The sequence below is a fragment of the Dendrobates tinctorius genome, unplaced genomic scaffold (assembly GCF_039654945.1).
Source record: "Dendrobates tinctorius isolate UK_male_01 unplaced genomic scaffold, ASM3965494v1 ptg000009l, whole genome shotgun sequence".
NCBI classification, from domain to species: domain Eukaryota; kingdom Metazoa; phylum Chordata; class Amphibia; order Anura; family Dendrobatidae; genus Dendrobates; species Dendrobates tinctorius.
In genome coordinates this window covers 23344974-23363297 of record NW_027361677.1, presented here as the reverse complement: position 1 = coordinate 23363297, position 18324 = coordinate 23344974, and the positions used below count along the sequence as shown (strand labels likewise).

The 18324-nt window shown below is 48.7% G+C and overlaps 1 protein-coding gene across 6 annotated transcripts in view; it reads right to left on the bottom strand.

The window, feature by feature from the left end:
• The window catches only part of PMFBP1 (polyamine modulated factor 1 binding protein 1), a 133151-nt gene that overhangs the window by 29301 nt on the left and 85526 nt on the right, over positions 1-18324 (bottom strand). For 3 of the 6 annotated variants that reach the window (XM_073584478.1, XM_073584471.1, XM_073584498.1), the window contains exons 23-32: positions 11301-11531; positions 10517-10639; positions 10312-10438; positions 10084-10241; positions 9019-9265; positions 8670-8859; positions 8439-8592; positions 8200-8367; positions 7951-8118; positions 7357-7524 (exon numbers count right to left, since the gene is read on the bottom strand). In XM_073584478.1, the coding sequence (XP_073440579.1) occupies positions 7357-7524; positions 7951-8118; positions 8200-8367; positions 8439-8592; positions 8670-8859; positions 9019-9265; positions 10084-10241; positions 10312-10438; positions 10517-10639; positions 11301-11531 (1734 nt within the window). The remainder of the gene's footprint in view (positions 1-7356; positions 7525-7950; positions 8119-8199; positions 8368-8438; positions 8593-8669; positions 8860-9018; positions 9266-10083; positions 10242-10311; positions 10439-10516; positions 10640-11300; positions 11532-18324) is intronic. The other 3 variants (XM_073584483.1, XM_073584490.1, XM_073584505.1) reach the window with 3 other exon arrangements.

Here is an 18324-nt window from a genome sequence, read left to right as displayed (position 1 = left end):
AGCTAGACATGGCTAAACCAAAGTAGGCTACCGCCTACCTTGCTGGTCTCGCCTGGAAATTGCCTCAAGTCATTTGGCGGAAGATCTCTGGGACCTAGGTCCCCTTGACCTGGGCTGGTGGGTACGCATTCTCCCCAACGGGTTAGCTCTATATGAGACTTGACGATCCCTGTCCTGGTTGGGACGACCTGAAGCGGCGGGATTGGTCGCTGCAGCCCACCCGGGGTTGCGAAAGGACCGGAAAATGTGCCTGAAGCTGGTGACTAACAGGCTGTTTAACCCTTTGCTGTGGGAGACAACTGCTCTTTCCCCCTGTGGAGTTAGAAATGAGCTGATCTAACTTCTCACCAAATAGGCGGCCGCCCTGATAAGGCAAAGTAGTCAAGGATTTCTTGGAGATTGAGTTTGCTCGCCATGTCCTCAACCATAGAGCCCTCCTAATGGAAATTGCATTTGCGGTAGCAAATGCCGCACAGTTGGCCACATCTAAAGATGCATTGATTAAGTAGTCTCCAGCCAATGTGATCCGATTTGCGATCTCTGATAACTCTGCTGGTAGGTCCATACTCTGCAAGGCTCTGTTCAATGATTCTGACCAAGAAACCATGGCCTTAGCTACAGAAGTTGCCGCGAATGAGGGAGAGAATGCTTAACATGATGCCTCAAACACTGAGACGGTCAGTTGGATCTTTGATAGAGGAACCACTAGGTATGGATAACAGGGTTTTAGAGGCCAAGCGTGACACGAGTGAATCTACCGTTGGGGATTCTGCCAATTTTTAACGGAGATCGGAGCAAACGGGTATCTCGCCTCAAGCGCCTTCTGGCCTGAGAAATGCTTGTCTGGCTGTTCCCTGTGTCGTTGCACTATGTCCTCAAACTCTGGGTGAGTGCCATATACTCTATGAGGCCGCTTGACTTGCTTAAATGACACCTTGTGACCTGAGGTCAAGGTGGAATCATCTTCAATCCCAAGAGTCTGGTTGATGGCCTCAATGAGGCTGTCAACTGTTTTCTGCTAACCTGGAGTATCTAAATCAAGGGGCTTGTCCGAGTATGTAATCTGAGCTTTGCTCGTTATCGACTACTCGTGAAGGCGAGCGAGAGGCAGAACTCATGGATGCCGAGGCACCGGATGGACCAGGAGACGCTGTGTGGGTTTGTTTCCCCCGCGTCTGCATGGAGTTAGAGCAGCCCCTGCAGGCCAGAGGCTCCTGTGAGGTGGAGGACCCCTCAAAGACAGGCGAGCCGCTATCCCTGCCCCTATCTGGGGATCGAAGGGACTCGATTGCTCCAGTAAGTGACGCCATAGACTGCGACAGCCCATTCCGGGGGACTTGGTACACTGGGCTCAGGTGCAGGGGATGGAATCGTTCCGAATCGCAGGCTTCGCATAATCGCTTGCTCTGCGGAAAGAAAAAAAAAAAAAAAGTGGACCGAAAGGAGGTGCATGCAGCGTATAGAAACGTGTGCGTCTTAGCTTTTCTGGACGTGCTGTATCTGCCAGGAAATAGTGTTGCAGACTGCAGGAGCGGAGTATGCATCAGGGCTGTGGGAGTCGGTAAGCCACAGTTGCGACTCCAACTCCGACTCCTGGATTTTATCAGGCTCCGACTCCTTCATAAATGGCCAATTCATAACAACAAATTTACTGTTGTAAAATATTAAACATCGTGCTTATTCAGTTTCTCACCATCATATAAGTAATCAGACCACTTACAGCAAAAACTACATTTATTAGAATACAATTAGAATATAGCAAATAACTTTTATAAACTTTTCTAAACTGTAAGTAAATATGCAATAAACACTTTTATGCAGTTAATAAGAAGAAATCTATAAATTTGTCCGCAGAAAAAGTATTGCCTCTGTCAGATCCTCCTTCATGGATGCCCTCAAATCTGATCTAATTATTTTGAGAGCAGAGAACAACCTCTCTACACTAACTTGTGTTGGTGGCAAAGCAGTAACCACTCGGGCAACATCTCTGACAATGTCAGGATACAGAGGAATCGCTTGTTGCACTGTTACTTTTGATGAACGGTCAAATTTCTCAATTTCTTTTAGTGCACATGAAAAATTCTGCTGAAATGTACTGGCTGTGTTCCTTGATGGGGATGACTCTTCTTCTATGCGGGAACGCTTTGCACGGTCCTTGTGATCCAAATATTTTTCAAAATTAAATTCTTCATCAGTTGATGATGAGGGTGAAGATGTGGCAGGACGACCAAATTCTTCTTGTTCCTCCTAACTGTTCTGCAACCCTTTCATCCTTACTGCTATTTCAAACAGAGCTTCTTTTCCTTTACTTAGCTGTTGATCATCTAGAAGAATCCGATGCATTGGGTCTACATAAACAGCTGCCAAAAGAATGTTATTTTGTAATAGTAGCTCCTCTCTCCGTTTCATTGATGTAGCAATGCCACTTGCAATTAACCCTCCTCTTTGGGACAGGCGAAACATCAGGTTCTTCCACTCCTTTAAGAAAATACCTGGAGTTAAGTCCTCTGCTTATAATTTTTTAGTCACTGTAAATGGGTGCTCTAGCAATTTTTCCAGCTCAGTCACCTGATTCCACTGACTTTCATTTAGCGTCAGTTGAGGGTTAGCCATGTCTACAAGAAAGGTTTTCAGTTCAACCAAGCGCTGAATCATTAAGTAAGTACTGCCCCATCGTGTGGCTTGATCAATAATTGCCCCTTTTCCAGCACGTCTCTTCAAAATTGAGTCAACTTTAGGGGTTCTGGCAACAGTAGCCAATTTTCTCACCTTGCCAATCAGTGCAGCAGCATGTCCTTCTTGCAGACTGTCTCTTATAGCCAGCTGTAGCGTATGCACAACACAGCGCATGTGATGAATGAAAGAACATATTGACACCGTTTCAACAAGCTCATCTAAACTATCATGTTGCTGTTCATCTGAAGCAACTTCAGTTTGCTCCTCAGTTACAATACCGTGTTCCTCGATTTCAAACATTTCTGTGTCTGTGGACCCAGAATGTTCTTCTAGCTGCTGGTCACCATCATTACTCTCATTCATTAGCTTAATAGTACTTATCATATTTGAAGCATTGTTAGTTACGACAGAAAGAACTTGCTCTTTTTTAAGTTCATAGTCTTGCAGAACCTTTTCCACCAAGACCTGGAGAAACTCACTGGTGTGATGAGCTTTGGTGTCTTTTACTGCCAATGTCTTGGTAACTATTTCATTTTTGTCACAAAAAAAATCGGACATTGATGGCAAAATAGTTCACTCTGTGACGTGTGCAGGCATCCATTTTAAGAAACAGAAAGCGTCCCTTGAGAGTTTTTTTTAAGTTCTTCCTTTTGTTTAAAAGCTTCTTCGATTACTAATTTTCTAATACTCTCTCTCTCTCTCCAGAGAAACACCAAGCTTGCGGGCCATTTCCCCATTCAGACACATAAAAGCTGGTCGTGAAAATAATGAAATAGGCACACTATCCTTTACAACAAGCTCTATGATCTGTTTTTTTAAATGTAGCTACTGTCATTGTCACAGTAACTTTGTCACTGACAAAATATCTTGCAACTGATGGCTGCAAAGTTCTCTGCTCCTTTGTTTGGCTGGAAGAGCTGGGCACTGGTTCATTGGTTTGGATGCAGTCTTTCTCATCCACTGCTTTCAGTACTTCAGGATGAAAGCGCTGTAAATGTCTCTTTAAATTAGAAGCTCTGGTAGGAGCATTTTTAGCTTTGCCTGAATATGCACTCATCTTGGCTTCACAGCATTTGTTTTCGTCTGGATCATTTGTCATACACTGACAGACATAATGTTTTCTATCTTGAGTGATGGTGAAATGTTCAAATACAGCTGATTTAATGTGATGCTTCTTTGACATTCTCAGGTTTTTAATTCTGCATTCACAATCCAAATGACAATTGTTTTTCCTAAAAACAATTGTACAAAATTATTGCCAGGTCGTACAACTGATATAGTGGTCAGTAATACTGTTGTTATTCCTCATGTACTCACAGTTAACTGATGCAAAGTTTGTTGAAAGGATAATACTTCTTACAGTCTTCCTCTTCTGAGTAGCAGGCAGCTGTGAGATGCTTGGAAGACGCACACCTAGTATGATCTAGTCTAGAGGAGGAGCTTTACTACTAAGAATTTGCAACACATTTTCACTTTCAGTTTCATACATTGTAAGTAGGGGGGTTGGGGCAGCATGAGGTTAACCAAGTATAAGATTAGATAAGGGCAGTGGAGAACAGTGACACACAAGAAGTAAGAAATGTCTCTATCTCCAGCAGAACTGCTTATCACTGTTGTTCATAGTTTGATAGAACATATATATTTGAGTAACATTTATAAAATTCATATGAAAGTTCAATTATGAAATATTAATACATTTTTTTTAAAGCTGGAGTCGGAGTCGGTACATTTCTACCGACTCCGACTCCAACCCAAACTAACTCCGACTCCACAGCCCTGGTATGCATGCCCTGCTTTTGGCTAGAATGGCCTCTGGGAAAAAAGGACTAGGCCTATAGACAATTGGGGGGGGGTGTGGGGTATAACTTAGCCCAGTCCTGTGCCCCCTCACCATCCTGGAAGTGCAGAGCGGCTGCTCCCAATTTAAAATGCGCGCCTCAACTGCGGGCCACCAGAAGAAGGAGTCCTGGGGGCGGTACTTCCGCCCGCAGACTAGCGTCATTCCGAAGTTGGGGGCTAATTTTTTCAGCGCCCGCCTGAGCCACGGGGGGCGGGCCTGCCGGAAGTGACGCGTTGAAGGGGGGCTGGACTTCCGCCCACGGTCTAGCGACGGCCGAAGCCGGGGGCTGGATTTTTGCCCACCAGACACAGAGGCCTAGACCGGTGATAAGGATCCGGCGCTGCCGGACCCCAGGAAATGCCCGATGGCGCCATACTTGCAGCAGAAGCTGCACCGCTCTGGCCTCAGAGAAATGGAGCTATGGATCAGCCTGCCCCGGGGAATGCTGCTACAGGAGCCCTCCCAGGCCACCCTCCTCCGTGAACCCTCTTGATTCTTCAGCTCCAGCTCAGGTTAGAGGGGAGGAGGGGCTGCATAAAGGATGGTGCAGGCACCCTAGCTCCATCTTCCCTATAGGGGATGAGGAGAGGGACCGTCCGCTACCTTCCATCACCATAGTCCTTGCATTGGTGATGCAGTGGGGGGGCCGCACAGACTATCCTATGCCTCTGTACAGCCTAGGGTTTCGATATCTTAGGGTGGTCAGGGCTCAGTCCGGCATCTTGTCCCACGTTGCGGGAGAGGATACATGGAGGCAACACCTCATGTGCTCACCTGTTGTTGGTTTGGGGAGATCGGACCCTTTCAATAGGGTCCGTTGCCCCTGTCTCATCTTTATGGAAGGGGAAAAAAATAAAGTCTGGGAAAAAAAAACAGGACGTGTGCCTCCAATGGACACTGAGCATCAACTGGTTTCGCTTGCAATCGAGGCGAGTGTGTATACGGCGGAGGAGCTAACCTTTTTTTTTTTCATTCATTTAGTGTCAGCCTCCTGGCGGCAGTAGCATATACCCACTGTCCTATGTCCCCCAATGAGGCGAAGGAGAAAAAGCTAATATATTAAACACCTTCTTCTACACAGTATTCACGGTGGAAAAAGAAATGCTAGGTGAAATGCCAAGAGACAAAGAAAACCCTATATTAAAGGTCCCCAATCAAACCCAAGAAGAGGTGCAAACCCGGCTAAATAAGATTAAAATAGATAAATCTCCGGGTCCGGATGGCATACACCCACGAGTACTAAGAGAACTAAGTAATGTAATAGACAAGCCACTATTTCTTATATTTAGGGACTCTATAGCGACGGGGTCTGTTCCATAGGACTAGCGCATAGCAAATGTGGTACCAATATTCAAATAGGGCTCTAAAAGTGAACCGGGAAATTATAGGCCAGTAAGTCTAACCTCTATTGTTGGTGAAATATTTGAAGGGTTTCTGAGGGATCTTATTCGGGATTATCTCAATGAGAAACACTGTGTAACTCCATCTCAGCATGGGTTTATGAGGAATCGCTCCTGTGAAACCAATCTAATCAGTTTTTATAAAGAGGGAAGCTATTGAATGGACAAAGGTGAGTCATTGGATGTGGTATATCTGGATTTTGCCAAAGCGTTTGATACCGTGCCACACAAGAGGTTAGTACACAAAATGAGAATGCTGGGTCTGGGGGAAAATGTGTGTAAATGGGTAGGTAAATGGCTGAGTGATAGAAAGCAGAGGGTGGATATAAATGGTAAATTCTCTAACTTGGTCGCTGTGACCAGTGGGGACCGCAGGGGTCGTGTTGGGACCTCTTCTCTTTAACATATTTATTAACGATCTGGTAGAAGGTTTACACAGTTAAATATCGATATTTACAGATGATACAAAACTATGTAAAGCAGTCAATACAAATACAGATGGATCTGGGTAAGTTGGGAACTTGACCCAAAAGGTGTCCAATGGAGTTTAACAATGATAAATGTAAGGTTATACACATGGGTATCAATATCACCATTACACACTGAACGGAAAACCACTGGGTAAATCTGACATGGAGAAGGACTTGGGGATCCTAGTTAATGATAAAATTACCTGGAGCAGCCAGTGCCAGGCAGTGGCTGCCAAAGCAAACAGGATCATAGGGTGCATAAAAAGAGGTCTGGATACACATGATGAGAGCATTATACTGCCTCTGTACAAATCTCTGGTTAGACCGCACATGGAGTACTGTGTACAGTTTTGGGCACCGGTGCTCAGGAAGGATATAATGGAACTAGAGCGGGTACAAAGGAGGGCGACAAAATTAATAAGGGGGATGGGGGAACTACAATACCCAGAGAGATTAGCACAATTAGGATTATTTAGTCTAGAAAAAAGACGAGTGAGGGGCGATCTAATATAACCATGTATAAATATGTAAGGCGGCAATACAAATATCTCTCTGAGGATCTGTTTATACCAAGGAAAGTGACGGTCACAAAGGGGCATTCTCTGCGACTGGAGGAGAGAAGGTTTTCCCATCAACATAGAAGAGGATTCTTTACTGTTAGGGCAGTGAGAATCTGGAATTCCCTGCCTGAGGAGGTGGTGATGGCGAACTCAGTCGAAGGGTTCAAGAGAGGCCTGGATGTCTTCCTGGAGCGTAACAATATCTTACAGTTATTGTTAGGTTCTTTAGAAGGACGTAGATCTTGGGATTTATTCTGATGGAATATAGGCTGAAATGGATGGACAAATGTGTTTATTTTGGCCTTGCTAACTATGTTACTATGTTTTTTAAGCAACACAAATAAAACAAGAACACAAACCAGACACTTGACTTTGTGACAGGTCCTCCTTAAAACAATGTCGCATTGTACCTGTTCTCTGGCCTCTCGCAGACTGGTCTGAGTGCCGGTGACCTGGTTCTTGAGCTCTTGCACACACTCCTGAGCAGCACTCAGCTCCTGACTCCTTCCTCTCACGGTTTTCTGAGCAGCCTCTTCCTCCGAGCGCAGTCGGGTCATAGATTCCTCCAAACGCTTAGACTGGGAAGAAGTGAAAATGATTGATGAGTACAAATAGGATCAGGCAGAGTATTTGAAGTGGTCGTGGCTAGACTGGATATCAATGTGAGTTTGTTCGTATATTGAATTACAGCCAGAAGTCTATGGTGCTTCCCATCAGGGAACTATGCCAGCAGCCACCACTAGGGGGAGCTTCTTATGAAAGCTGGATAGCAGTCGATCCATTCCTCTCCATGGTGTCTGACCCCATTCAGCACACAACAGAGACATCCTAAGGACTATAACAGTATTAAGAAGTGGAAAAGAAAGAAATATTCAGTGTGACGTGTCCTTGACATCTTGGTGGAGATCGCTGCAGTTATATCGGGTTTCTGTTGTTTTCAGTCCCTCACACTGAACGCTGCAGCACAGCAGTATCGTTCATACGGGCGACGTACTGACGCCTACCTCCTTGGTCTGAGTCTGGATTTTCCTCTGCGTCTGCTGCAGAGCGCTCTTGGTGAGCTCTAATTGAGCGCCGCTGTCCCTGGCTTCCTCCTGTGCAGTCTGCCATCTTCTCTCCAGCTGTGAATAACTGCCCTGCAAGCTCTGCAATGCTCGATCTCGCTCTGCAAGCTGCAGCAATGTAACAGAAAGGCTTTAGAGCCCCCTAACATGTTATATTTAATGAAAGGGCGCACGCTCTTCTATGCTCACCAGCCGGTCAGAGTGCTTCACTCTCAAGCTCAACTCCTCCAGCTCTCTCTGCAACGCGCCCTCGCGCTCTTTGCTCCTGTGCTGCTGCCGCTGCAGCTCTTCGTGCCGTACGTGCTGCTCTTCCAGCTCAGATCTTAACGATTGCTGAATTGTGTTTTGTTCCTGCAGCTGAAGCACATTTCTGTCATGGTGTGCCCCCTCTGCGCCCATTCTGGGACTTGTAGTACCATGTGAGTTACCTGTTGCTGCAGTGCTCGGTGCTGCTCCTGCTCGCTCGCCTGCTCCAGCTGCACTTTGCTCAGCAAATGCTGCAGTTTCAGAGCTTCCTGAGATGCCGCATGATGCCTCTTCTTGGCCTCATTATGCTCCAATTTCAGTCGTTCCACCAGCGTCCTGCTCATACAAAGTGATTAGATGGACGCGTCCCGACAGGTTTAACGGAGATTATTGGACAAGGCAACGAACGGTACCTGCACTGCTCGACTTCTTCGTCACTGGCATTTGCTCGCTCCCGTAGTGTGCGCATTTCAGTTTCCATCTTCCGTGCTTGCTGCTCCTGTCTGACAACCTCGGCTACACGCTCGCTCAGCTGCTCCTGGGCGCTATGCAGGGCGCTCTCCACCAGCAGGGTCTTCTCCTCCTGTCCTGCCAGACCCTGCACTGGACACAGTCTGGTGTAAAAACCCTCCATCCATTGTTAGTAATATGTGAACTTCCACCCATGTCTGTGGACACAGTGTCCACGGAGTTTATAGAGGGTGGAAATAGGACATTATACACTGCATCTTTCAGTTTCCTATATCCCTTGATGACATTTACCTGCTTCTTGATGGAGTTTGTAAGTCTCTTGCAATTGTTTCTTCAGCTCTTGCATTTCGGCTCTTAAGGCGCCATTCTCTCGCTCCCTCTGATCGGACTCTTTCTGTGCACTCTGCAACCTTCTCTCCATGCTGCGTGCCGTCTCCACTTGCCGCTCGATCTCCTGATTGAGCGATTTTAAAGAACTGCGAGCTTGCAAGAGATCGGCCTCTGACTGACGCAGAAGAGCATCGCGCTTCTGAATGGCCTGCGAGATGTGAAAAGTGAAAAAAATGTCCACACAGTACAGGCGTTTGCTGGTATTTTGTCTGTCGCTGGCTTAGACCGCACCCGATAAAATAATGGAAGGGGACGTTGGGCTCAGTTTGGCCCATTGTCCATGATGGGTGTTAGGCTACTTTCACACTTACGTTTTTTTGCGCACACAAACGCATGGAAAAAATGCATCATGCGTGTTAGTGTGCGTTTTTTTGTGGGTTTTGGTGCGTTTTTTTTGCGCATACATGCACATTACAAAGCGCACGTATGCGCACCCATAGAGTACAATGGTGGTTTAGCTGTAAAAAAAAACGCATTGAGTGCGCATGCGTTTTTTTGGGGCAAGTCGGACGCACAAAAAATACAACAGGATGCATTTTGTGCGCCCGTGCGCACACTACAAAAAAACGCATGCGCATACAAACGCGTGTGTATGCGGACATAAGCGCACCCCATGTAAAATATAGGGGAAAAAAAACGCATGCTTTTTTTGCGCTAAAAAGCAGCGCAAAAAAAACGCAAGTGTGAAACCAGCCTTATAAATGTAGTCATGGCTGGGCAGAGACATCATCTGTGTATAGGACAGTGATTAAACACTGGCTTTCTGGTATCATTAATATTTACATGTTTATTCATAAAGTAATAAAGCCGCTTTGTGAACAGGAGCTTCTCACAGAAATGGATTGCCCATTGGTCGGAGGACGTAGTAAGACGATTTAGAATTGTCCCGACACAAAACTTGTTACAGTATTTTCCTAGTGATGTACAGACACGTGTCTCCAGTGTTTTTGGTGTCTCAGGCCTCACCTGTTCCTTGTGGCTGGTGACTTTACTGCTCTCCCTCAGCTCCTCCTGTAGCTTCTGGATCTGCTGCTTTTGATCTGACACTAGACGCTTGTGCTCCTGACCTTGCATTTCCGTGCTATGACGCAAGCTACAAACCTCCTTTTCCAGCCGCTCTACATCTGTGTACAGAGTAGTTCATGACGTACCAGGGTTCCGACACAATCCAGCCCCATTATGACCCGGACTTACCCTTCAGGGTGCTGTTTCTCTGCTCTCGCTCCTTTGTTAGCTCCAGTTTTAGTTCTTGGAGTAGAGCCTGGCTCCGTTCAGTCTCCTTCATCTGTTGCTTCACCTCCTCCTCTGAACGACCAAGTTCCTGAAATACCAAATACAAGGTTAGTAGAGGAAACTAACAAGGTAAGATGTGGACGGTGGAAGCTCCACGTGTGCCGACCTGGGTGAGCTGACGAACCAGTTTCTCCATCTCTGAGTAACTACTGTCGCTGTACCTGTGGGAGGCTTTATACGTGGAAAAGTCTGTCTGTAGCTTTACTAGATCTTCCTCTAATTCGACCGCCTGAAAAAAACCAAACATAATGCATTTATACTGACTCAAAAACCTCACAGAGAGAAGGGATGCCCTAAACATAAGAATGTAGCGGAATTACCAATCCTTAGTGTCTTTCAATCAAGACAAGAAAGGGATTTCCCTCCCATCTATAAGTAGACCAACATGGAAACTTGAGCAACGTCCGTATTCGACTCCAGAGCTGAACTCACCCGGCAGCCTTTGATATCCCTGTATTTCTTGTCCACTGCCTGACAATGTGCAGTGCCCATTTATTTTCGAGGATGTCTCCGTCTGTGCTAAGTGGTTAAGGAGGTTGAACATAACCTCTAAGCTTAGTATTAGTGATGAGCGAGTCTACTCATTGCTCTGGTTTTACTCCAAGTATTTTGGCGTGCTCAGAGATTTAGCTTCTGTCCACGCAGCTGCATGATTTGCCACTGCTGGACAGGCTAAATACATGTGAGGAATGCCTGTTTGTTAGGGAAACCCCACATGAATTCAGGCTGTCAAAGCAGTCGCAAATAATGCAGCTGCGTCGACAAACTAAATCTCTGAGCACGCCAAAATACTTGGAGGTCACCCGAGCATGTTCAGGAAAACCCCAGCAACGAGTAGACTTGCTCATGACTACTTAGCATTTACGACCGGTCCACAGAAAGTGGCTTACCTGGTTCTGCAGCCTTGCTGCATGCTCTCGCATGGTCTGCAGGATTTCTTCGCTCTGCTGTGCTTGCTCACGGCTGACGCTCAGATCTGTCTGTGTTGCTTGAAGCTCGTGGGTCAGTTGGTCTATGGCCTCCTCACAGCTCTCCAGCTCAGTGCATTTACCCTCCAGCTCATGTTGCAGAACCAGAAGATCCCCACGCAGAGCGGAGAGCCGTGCATCTCGCTCCGATACCTGTACACACGAGTTATAGGAGGAGCGTAGCGGTCAACTGAATGAATAATAGAGGATGTGTGGCCTTAGATATAGGGGGCTGTAAACTTCAGAGCTGCATTGTTTTGTGGTTGTGATTGTACTAATGACTCAACAGTGAAATGTAGCTGCACTTCTAAAACAAATATATACTTTAAAGATACAATAAACCTTTTGGTGGGAGTTCAAGACACCCACCAATTACTAAAAACAAAGGGGCAGGAGTGTTCAGGTGAGTGCTGCACGAGACAGATGACAGATACTGTAGAGTCTGTCTGACGTCACAGAGGAGCGCCTCTGCTCCTGGGGTCTCTGCATTCAGACCTCCACTCATCAAATTGCCAAATGATTTCACAAAGTGCAGTAACATTAAATATAAATCCCCTGAGCTGTCAGCTGAGGCATCTCCTGTTTATTCTTCCATTTTTGGGATTAGCAGATGCTGAGCCTACTACTAACGGGAAGGCGGCTCATTAGTTGCAGAATTTTTCAGAAACTATTCTTCGTTGGACCAGGGTTTACATATATCTATTCTGGAAACATGCGTCTGTTACAGGTCACAATGCAACACCATGGGAAACATGGATTTTTGTGATAACTCACCGTAAAATCCTTTTCTCTGAGACGCTCATTGGGGGACACACTGGATATAATAATTTCTCCTTCGACTCATTGGGGGACACAGGTACTGTGGGTGTAAGCTACTGCCGCCTGGAGGCTGACACTAAGTGAAAAAAAGAGGTTATCTCCTCCGCCGTATACACCCTCGCACCTATTGCTGGCGGAAACCAGTTTTTTTGCTTAGTGTCTGTTGGAGGCACACGTTGGTCTGTGTCAAGACTGAATCTTTTTTCTCTTTTTCCCCATGAAGGTAAGACAGGGGCGACGGACCCTATTGAAAGGGTCCGAACTCCCCAAACCAACAACAGGCAAGCATGTGTGAGTGTCCCTCCACGTATATTCTCCCGCAATGGGGATTTTCTTTCCGGATGTTCCATTTTTTCACATGAAGATGAGATAGGGGCGACGGATCCTATTGAAAGGGTCCGATCTCCCCAAACCAACAACGGGCGAGCATGTGCGAGTGTCCCTCCACGTATTCTCTCTCGCACCGTAGGACATGATACCGGACTTAGCCCTGTCCACCTAGGCTGCACAGAAACCCTAGGCTGCACAGAGGCACAAGCGTAGTCCGTGCGGCCCCCCCCATCAATGTCCCATCAATGCTAAAGACTGTGGTGGGGCAAGGTGGCGGACGGTCCCTCTCCTCACCCCTTGAAGGGGTTAGATGGAGCTAGGGTGCCTGCACCGTCCTTACTTCATATGGCCCCCCTCCCCTCTACCTGAGCTGAACGGAGGTAGATGGCCAGTGAGGGCTCCTGCAGCGTCCGGCAGTGGCGGATCCGGTCCCGGCCGTGATTCTGGGGTCCGGGCGAAAATCGAGGCTGCAGTTGGAAGTCCCCGCCCCCAGCATCGCGTCAAGGCGGCCCCGCCCCCCCCCCCCCCCCCCCCCCCCGTTGCCTGGGCGGACGCTGAAAAGAAAATTTAGGCCCTGGCTTTAGGCCGCAAGTGGAAGTACCGCCCCCAGGATCCGGATCCTTTTATTCTTCCGGGGGCCGGCCTGCAGTGGTGGCGCACAAATTAAAGTGACGCCTCGCACGCTGAGGACACAGGACTGGGGTAAGTGCTGCCCTCCAGCACCACGGAAAGGCCTCGCTAACAGGAACAAAGAGCGCCCTCCCCCAGCGGTTTTTTTCAGCACGGAGCCCTGACAGGTACAGCATGTCAGGAAAATCTAAGACGCATACGCTGCATGCATCTCCTGTCAGTCTGCTTTTCCGCAGGCGCAGACCAAGCGAGTATGCGAAGCCTGCGAGTCCGAACGCGCTCAGGAGCCCTCCCCTGCGACCGAGCCCAGTGTACCAAGTCCCTCAGAATGGGCGTCATCACAGTCGCAATCTATGGCGTCACTTACGAGGTCAATCAAGTCCCTTCGGGCCCCAGATAGGGGCAAGGACAGGGGCTCGCCTGTCTTAGAGGGATCCTCTACCTCACAGGAGCCTCCGGCCTGCAGGGGCCGCTCTCACTCCAGGCAGAAACGATCCCACACAGCGTCTCCCGGTCCATCCAATGCCTCGGCATCCGTGAGCTCTGCTTCTCGCTCCCCGTCACCAGTAGTCAATAGCGAGCAAGGCTCGGACTACGACTCAGACGTACCCCTTGACATAGATACGCCATGCGGTCAGAAAACAGTTGCCAGTCTCATAGAAGCCGTCAACCAGACTCTGGGGATTGAGGATGATTCCACTGTGGCTGCGGGCCATAAGGTGTCATTTAAGCGAGTCAAGCGTCCCCATAGAGTATTTTGCACTCACTCTGAATTTGAGGACGTAGTGCAAAGACACAGAGAACGGCCAGACAGGCGGTTCTCGGGCCAGAAGGCACTCGAGGCGAAGTATCCTTTTGCCCCAGATCTCAGTAAAAAGTGGACGGAATCCCCAACGTTGGATCCACCTGTGTCGCGCTTGGCTACAAAAACTCTACTATCCGTGCCTAGTGGTTCTTCTATTAAGGATCCCACTGATCGTCTCATAGAGAACTTGACTAGCTCAGTGTTTGAGGCATCAGGATCAGCACTCTCTCCCTCGTTCGCAGCAACGTGGGTAGCCAAGGCCATGATTTCTTGGTCAGAAACTTTGAATAGAGCCTTGCAGGACATAGACCTACCAGCAGAAGTATCAGAAATCACAAATCAGATAGCCATGGCGGGGGGACTACTTGATTAATGCATCTTTAGATGCGGCACTTGCGGCCACAAATGCAATCTCTATTAGGAGAGTGCTATGGTTAAGAACATGGCGGGCCGATTCAGCCTCAAAAAAGTACTTGACAGCGCTACCATACCAGTGTTGTTCAGAGAGAAGTTAGATCAGCTCATCTCCGACTCCACAGGAGGCAAGAGCGGTTTTCTTCCTCAACAAAAGGTCAAACCGCCGTATCACCACCAGTTTCAGGCGCGTTTTCGGGCCTTTTGCAACCCCAGGTGGACGACAGCGGCTAATTCCGCCGCATCAGTGCGCCCCAACCAGAATAGGGACCGACAGGTCTCTTATAGAGCCAACCCATTGGGGGAGGATGCGTCTTAACTAGAGTTGAGAGACTTTGGTCGGATCGGGTTTCACGAAACAAAATTTGTTTCAGATGAAACTGGTCCGACTAGGGCAAAAAAAAAGTTGGAGTTTCGTCCAAAACCCGACCCCAATGCAAGTCAATGGGAAATAAAAGTCGGCATTGAGCGGATGACATTCATCCCCATTGACTTGCATTGGGGTCGGGTTTCGGACGAAACTGACTTTTTTTGCCCTAGTCAGACCAGTTTCATCTGAAACAAATTTTGTTTCATGAAACCCGATCCGACCAAAGTCGCTCAACTCTAGTCCTAACCAGTCCAGGTCGAGGGGATCCAGGTCCCAAAGATCTTCAGCCAAATGACTCGGGGCATTTGTCAGGCGGCACCCAGCAAGGTAGGCGCCCGCCTACTCCGGGTTCACGACGCCTGGCTCAATGTCGCACACGACACATAGGTGACAGAGCTGGTGTCCACAGGGTACAAGATAGAATTTGTCAGGTACTCCCCAAGACGATTTTTTCTTTCCAGTCTTCCCAAAGTGGAAACCCAGGCAAAGGGCTCTACTAGGAGCCATCGATTGGCTCAGCCACTACAGAGTTATCATTCCGGTACCAGAAAACGAGAAGACGCAGGGCTTCTATTCCAATCTGTTTGCAGGCCCCAAAAAGGACGGGACTGTCAGACCCATTTTGGATCTAAAGCTCCTGAACAAATTTATCAGGATCAGACATTTTTGGATGGAGTCTCTCCGTTCAGTCATATAGGCAATGGGACAGGGAGAGTACTTGGCCTCTATCAATATCCAGGACGCCTATCTACATATCCCAATTTTCCCTCCGCATCAAAGGTTTCTACGCTTCGACATCAACAGTCTACATTTTCAGTTTGCAGCGCTGCCCTTCGGGCTAGCCACTGCCCCCAGAGTGTTCACAAAGGTCATGGCAGTCCCCATGCCGATCCTGCACTCCCGGGGCATAGTCGTATTCCCCTACTTAGACGACCTCTTGGTCAAGGGCCCTTCAAGGCGGGCATGCGAGGATAGTGTCAGCATTACGCTAGATACTCTTGCCCGCTTAGGTTGGTTGGTCAATGTAAAGAAGTCATCCCTTGTTCCAGCTCAGAGAATTTCCTTTTTAGGCATGACCTTCGACACTTGCCGAGGGTTGGTAATTCTCCCTCGAGACAAGACCCTAGGCCTCCGGCAGGGAGTGCGGGTACTGGGCCAACCAGTTTCTCACACCATCCGTTTCTGCATGAGGATTCTAGTAGAAATGGTGACAGCGATGGAAGCGATCCCGTTCGCCCAGTTCCATCTTCGCCCCCTGCAGCACGCCCTCTTGTCAGCCTGGGACAAGAACCCATTCACGCTCGATCATCTGTGCCGGTTGTCCTCTCAGGTCAGACAGTCACTAGAGTGGTGGACAATCAGTTCCCTCCCTTCTTCCCCCGGAGCAGTGGCTGGTGGTCACAACCAACACCAGCCCTCTCGGCTGGGGAGCGATTTTTCGCCCAGGGACGGTGGTCACCGCAGGAGGCATGCCTCCCGATCAACTTGTTGGCGATACGGGTGATCCGGCTGACTCTACAATGGTTTCATCACCTTCTAGCAGGCCGCCCCGTCCGGGGTCAGTCGGACAACGCCACGGCGGTGGCTTACATAAATCACCAAGGGGACACCCGCAGCAAGGCAACCAATGCGAGAGGTAGGGTACGTGCTTCGCTGGGCCGAGAGGAACCGCTCGCTGATATTGGCGGTCCACAGCCCGGGGGTAGAGAACTGGGCGGCAGACTTCCTCAGCCGGCAGGGGCTTGCGTCCGGGGAATGGTCACTACACCCAGAGGTCTTTCAGCAGATTTGCCAACGGTGGGGAACATCAGATGTGGATCTGATGGCCTCCAGGGTAAACGCCAAGGTGTCCGCATTTGTCGCTCGGTCCTGGGACCCGCAGGCAATCGCTGTGGATGCGCTGGTTCTGCCATGGAATCCGTTTCGCCTCCCATACCTATTCCCCCCGCTGTCACTACTTCCGAGGGTCATCAAGAACATCAAGGCAGAAGGGGTGCCAGTGATTCTGCTGGCCCCAGACTGGCCTCGTCGGGCATGGTACGCACAGCTAGTGCAGCTGCTCGTCGACGTGCCATGGCAACAGCCAGAGCTCCCAGATCTACTTTCTCAAGGGCCGATCTGCCACACAAACTCAGGGGCCCTGTGTTTGATGGCTTGGCCGTTGAATCTTGGATTCTGACGCAGGCGGGGTTTGGGCGCAAAGTGGTTGCTACGATGGTTAGCGCCCGGAAGCCTGCCTCAGCACGAATTTACCATGACACCTTAAAGGTTTTCTTTGCATGGCGTCGAGGCAATGGTTGTTTGCCACTGAGATTCTCCATCCTTAATATGTTGGCTTTTCTCCAGTCTGGCCTAGACTCAGGCTTGGGCCGCAGTTCTCTCAGGAGACAGATATCAGCTTTATCCGTCCTTTTTCAGAGCAGGATTGCTACCAACTTGCAGGTAAAGACTTTCATCCAGGGGGTCATCCACTTGGTACCTCCCTATAAGACACCTATGGACGCCTGGTCCTAAATGTTCTGCAGGAAGCTCCATTCGAGCCGCTACAGGATATCTCTGTCATACCTTTCCTGGAAGGTGGTGTTTCTGGTAGCTATAACATCAATCAGGCGGGTCTCTGAGCTGGCAGCGTTATCTTGCCGAGCCCCGTTTCTGACCTTTTACAAAGACAAGGTGGTTCTTAGACCAGCTCCTCCTTTTTTGCCAAAAGTCGTATACTCGTTTCATATTAATGAGGATATTGTCTTGCCCTCTTTCTGTCCAGCACCGGTGCACCGTGTGGAAAAGGCCCTGCATATGTCAGACCTGGTGAGAGCACTCAGGAGGTACGTGTCGCGGACGGCACCCTTTCGTAAGTCAGATGCGCTGTTCGTGCTCCCTGAAGGTCGCAGGAAGGGACTCACTGCCTCAAAATGGACCATAGCCAGATGGATTTGTTTGGTTATTCAGGAGTCCTACGGCATCAGAGGCACGCCGATTCCAGCAGGGATCAGAGCACACTCTACTCGGGCAGTGGGCGCCTCTTGGGCGCTTCGGCACCAGGCTTCGGCGGAACAGGTTTGCAAGGCAGCAACCTGGTCCAGCCTGCACACGTTTACTAAACATTACAATATCCATACTCAGGCTTCGGCAGATGCGAACCTGGGTAGGATTCTCCAAGCAGCGGTGGCGCACCTTTAAACAAGAGGTTCATGTAGCTTGGATTGGTGAGTCAATCTCTCACCCAGGGACTGCTTTAGGACGTCCCACAATACCTGTGTCCCCCAATGAGGCGAAGGAGAAACATGGATTTTTGTGATAACTCACCATAAAATCCTTTTCTCCGAGACGCTCACTGGGGGATACAGCACCCACCCTGTTAGCCAAGTCAAGTTGGCTTCTGTTTATTTAATTAGTATGCTCTCTGTATGAGATTAGGGTGGCTATTTTCTAGACATGTTGTTACCTGCATTAAGGTTGATGTTGTCTGATTTTTGTTTAGTCTCCTACTGCTTTCGCACCAAACTGGTTTCTGCCCGCAATAGGGGTGAGGGTGTATATGGCGGAGGAGGAGCTAACCTCTTTTTTTTCACTTAGTG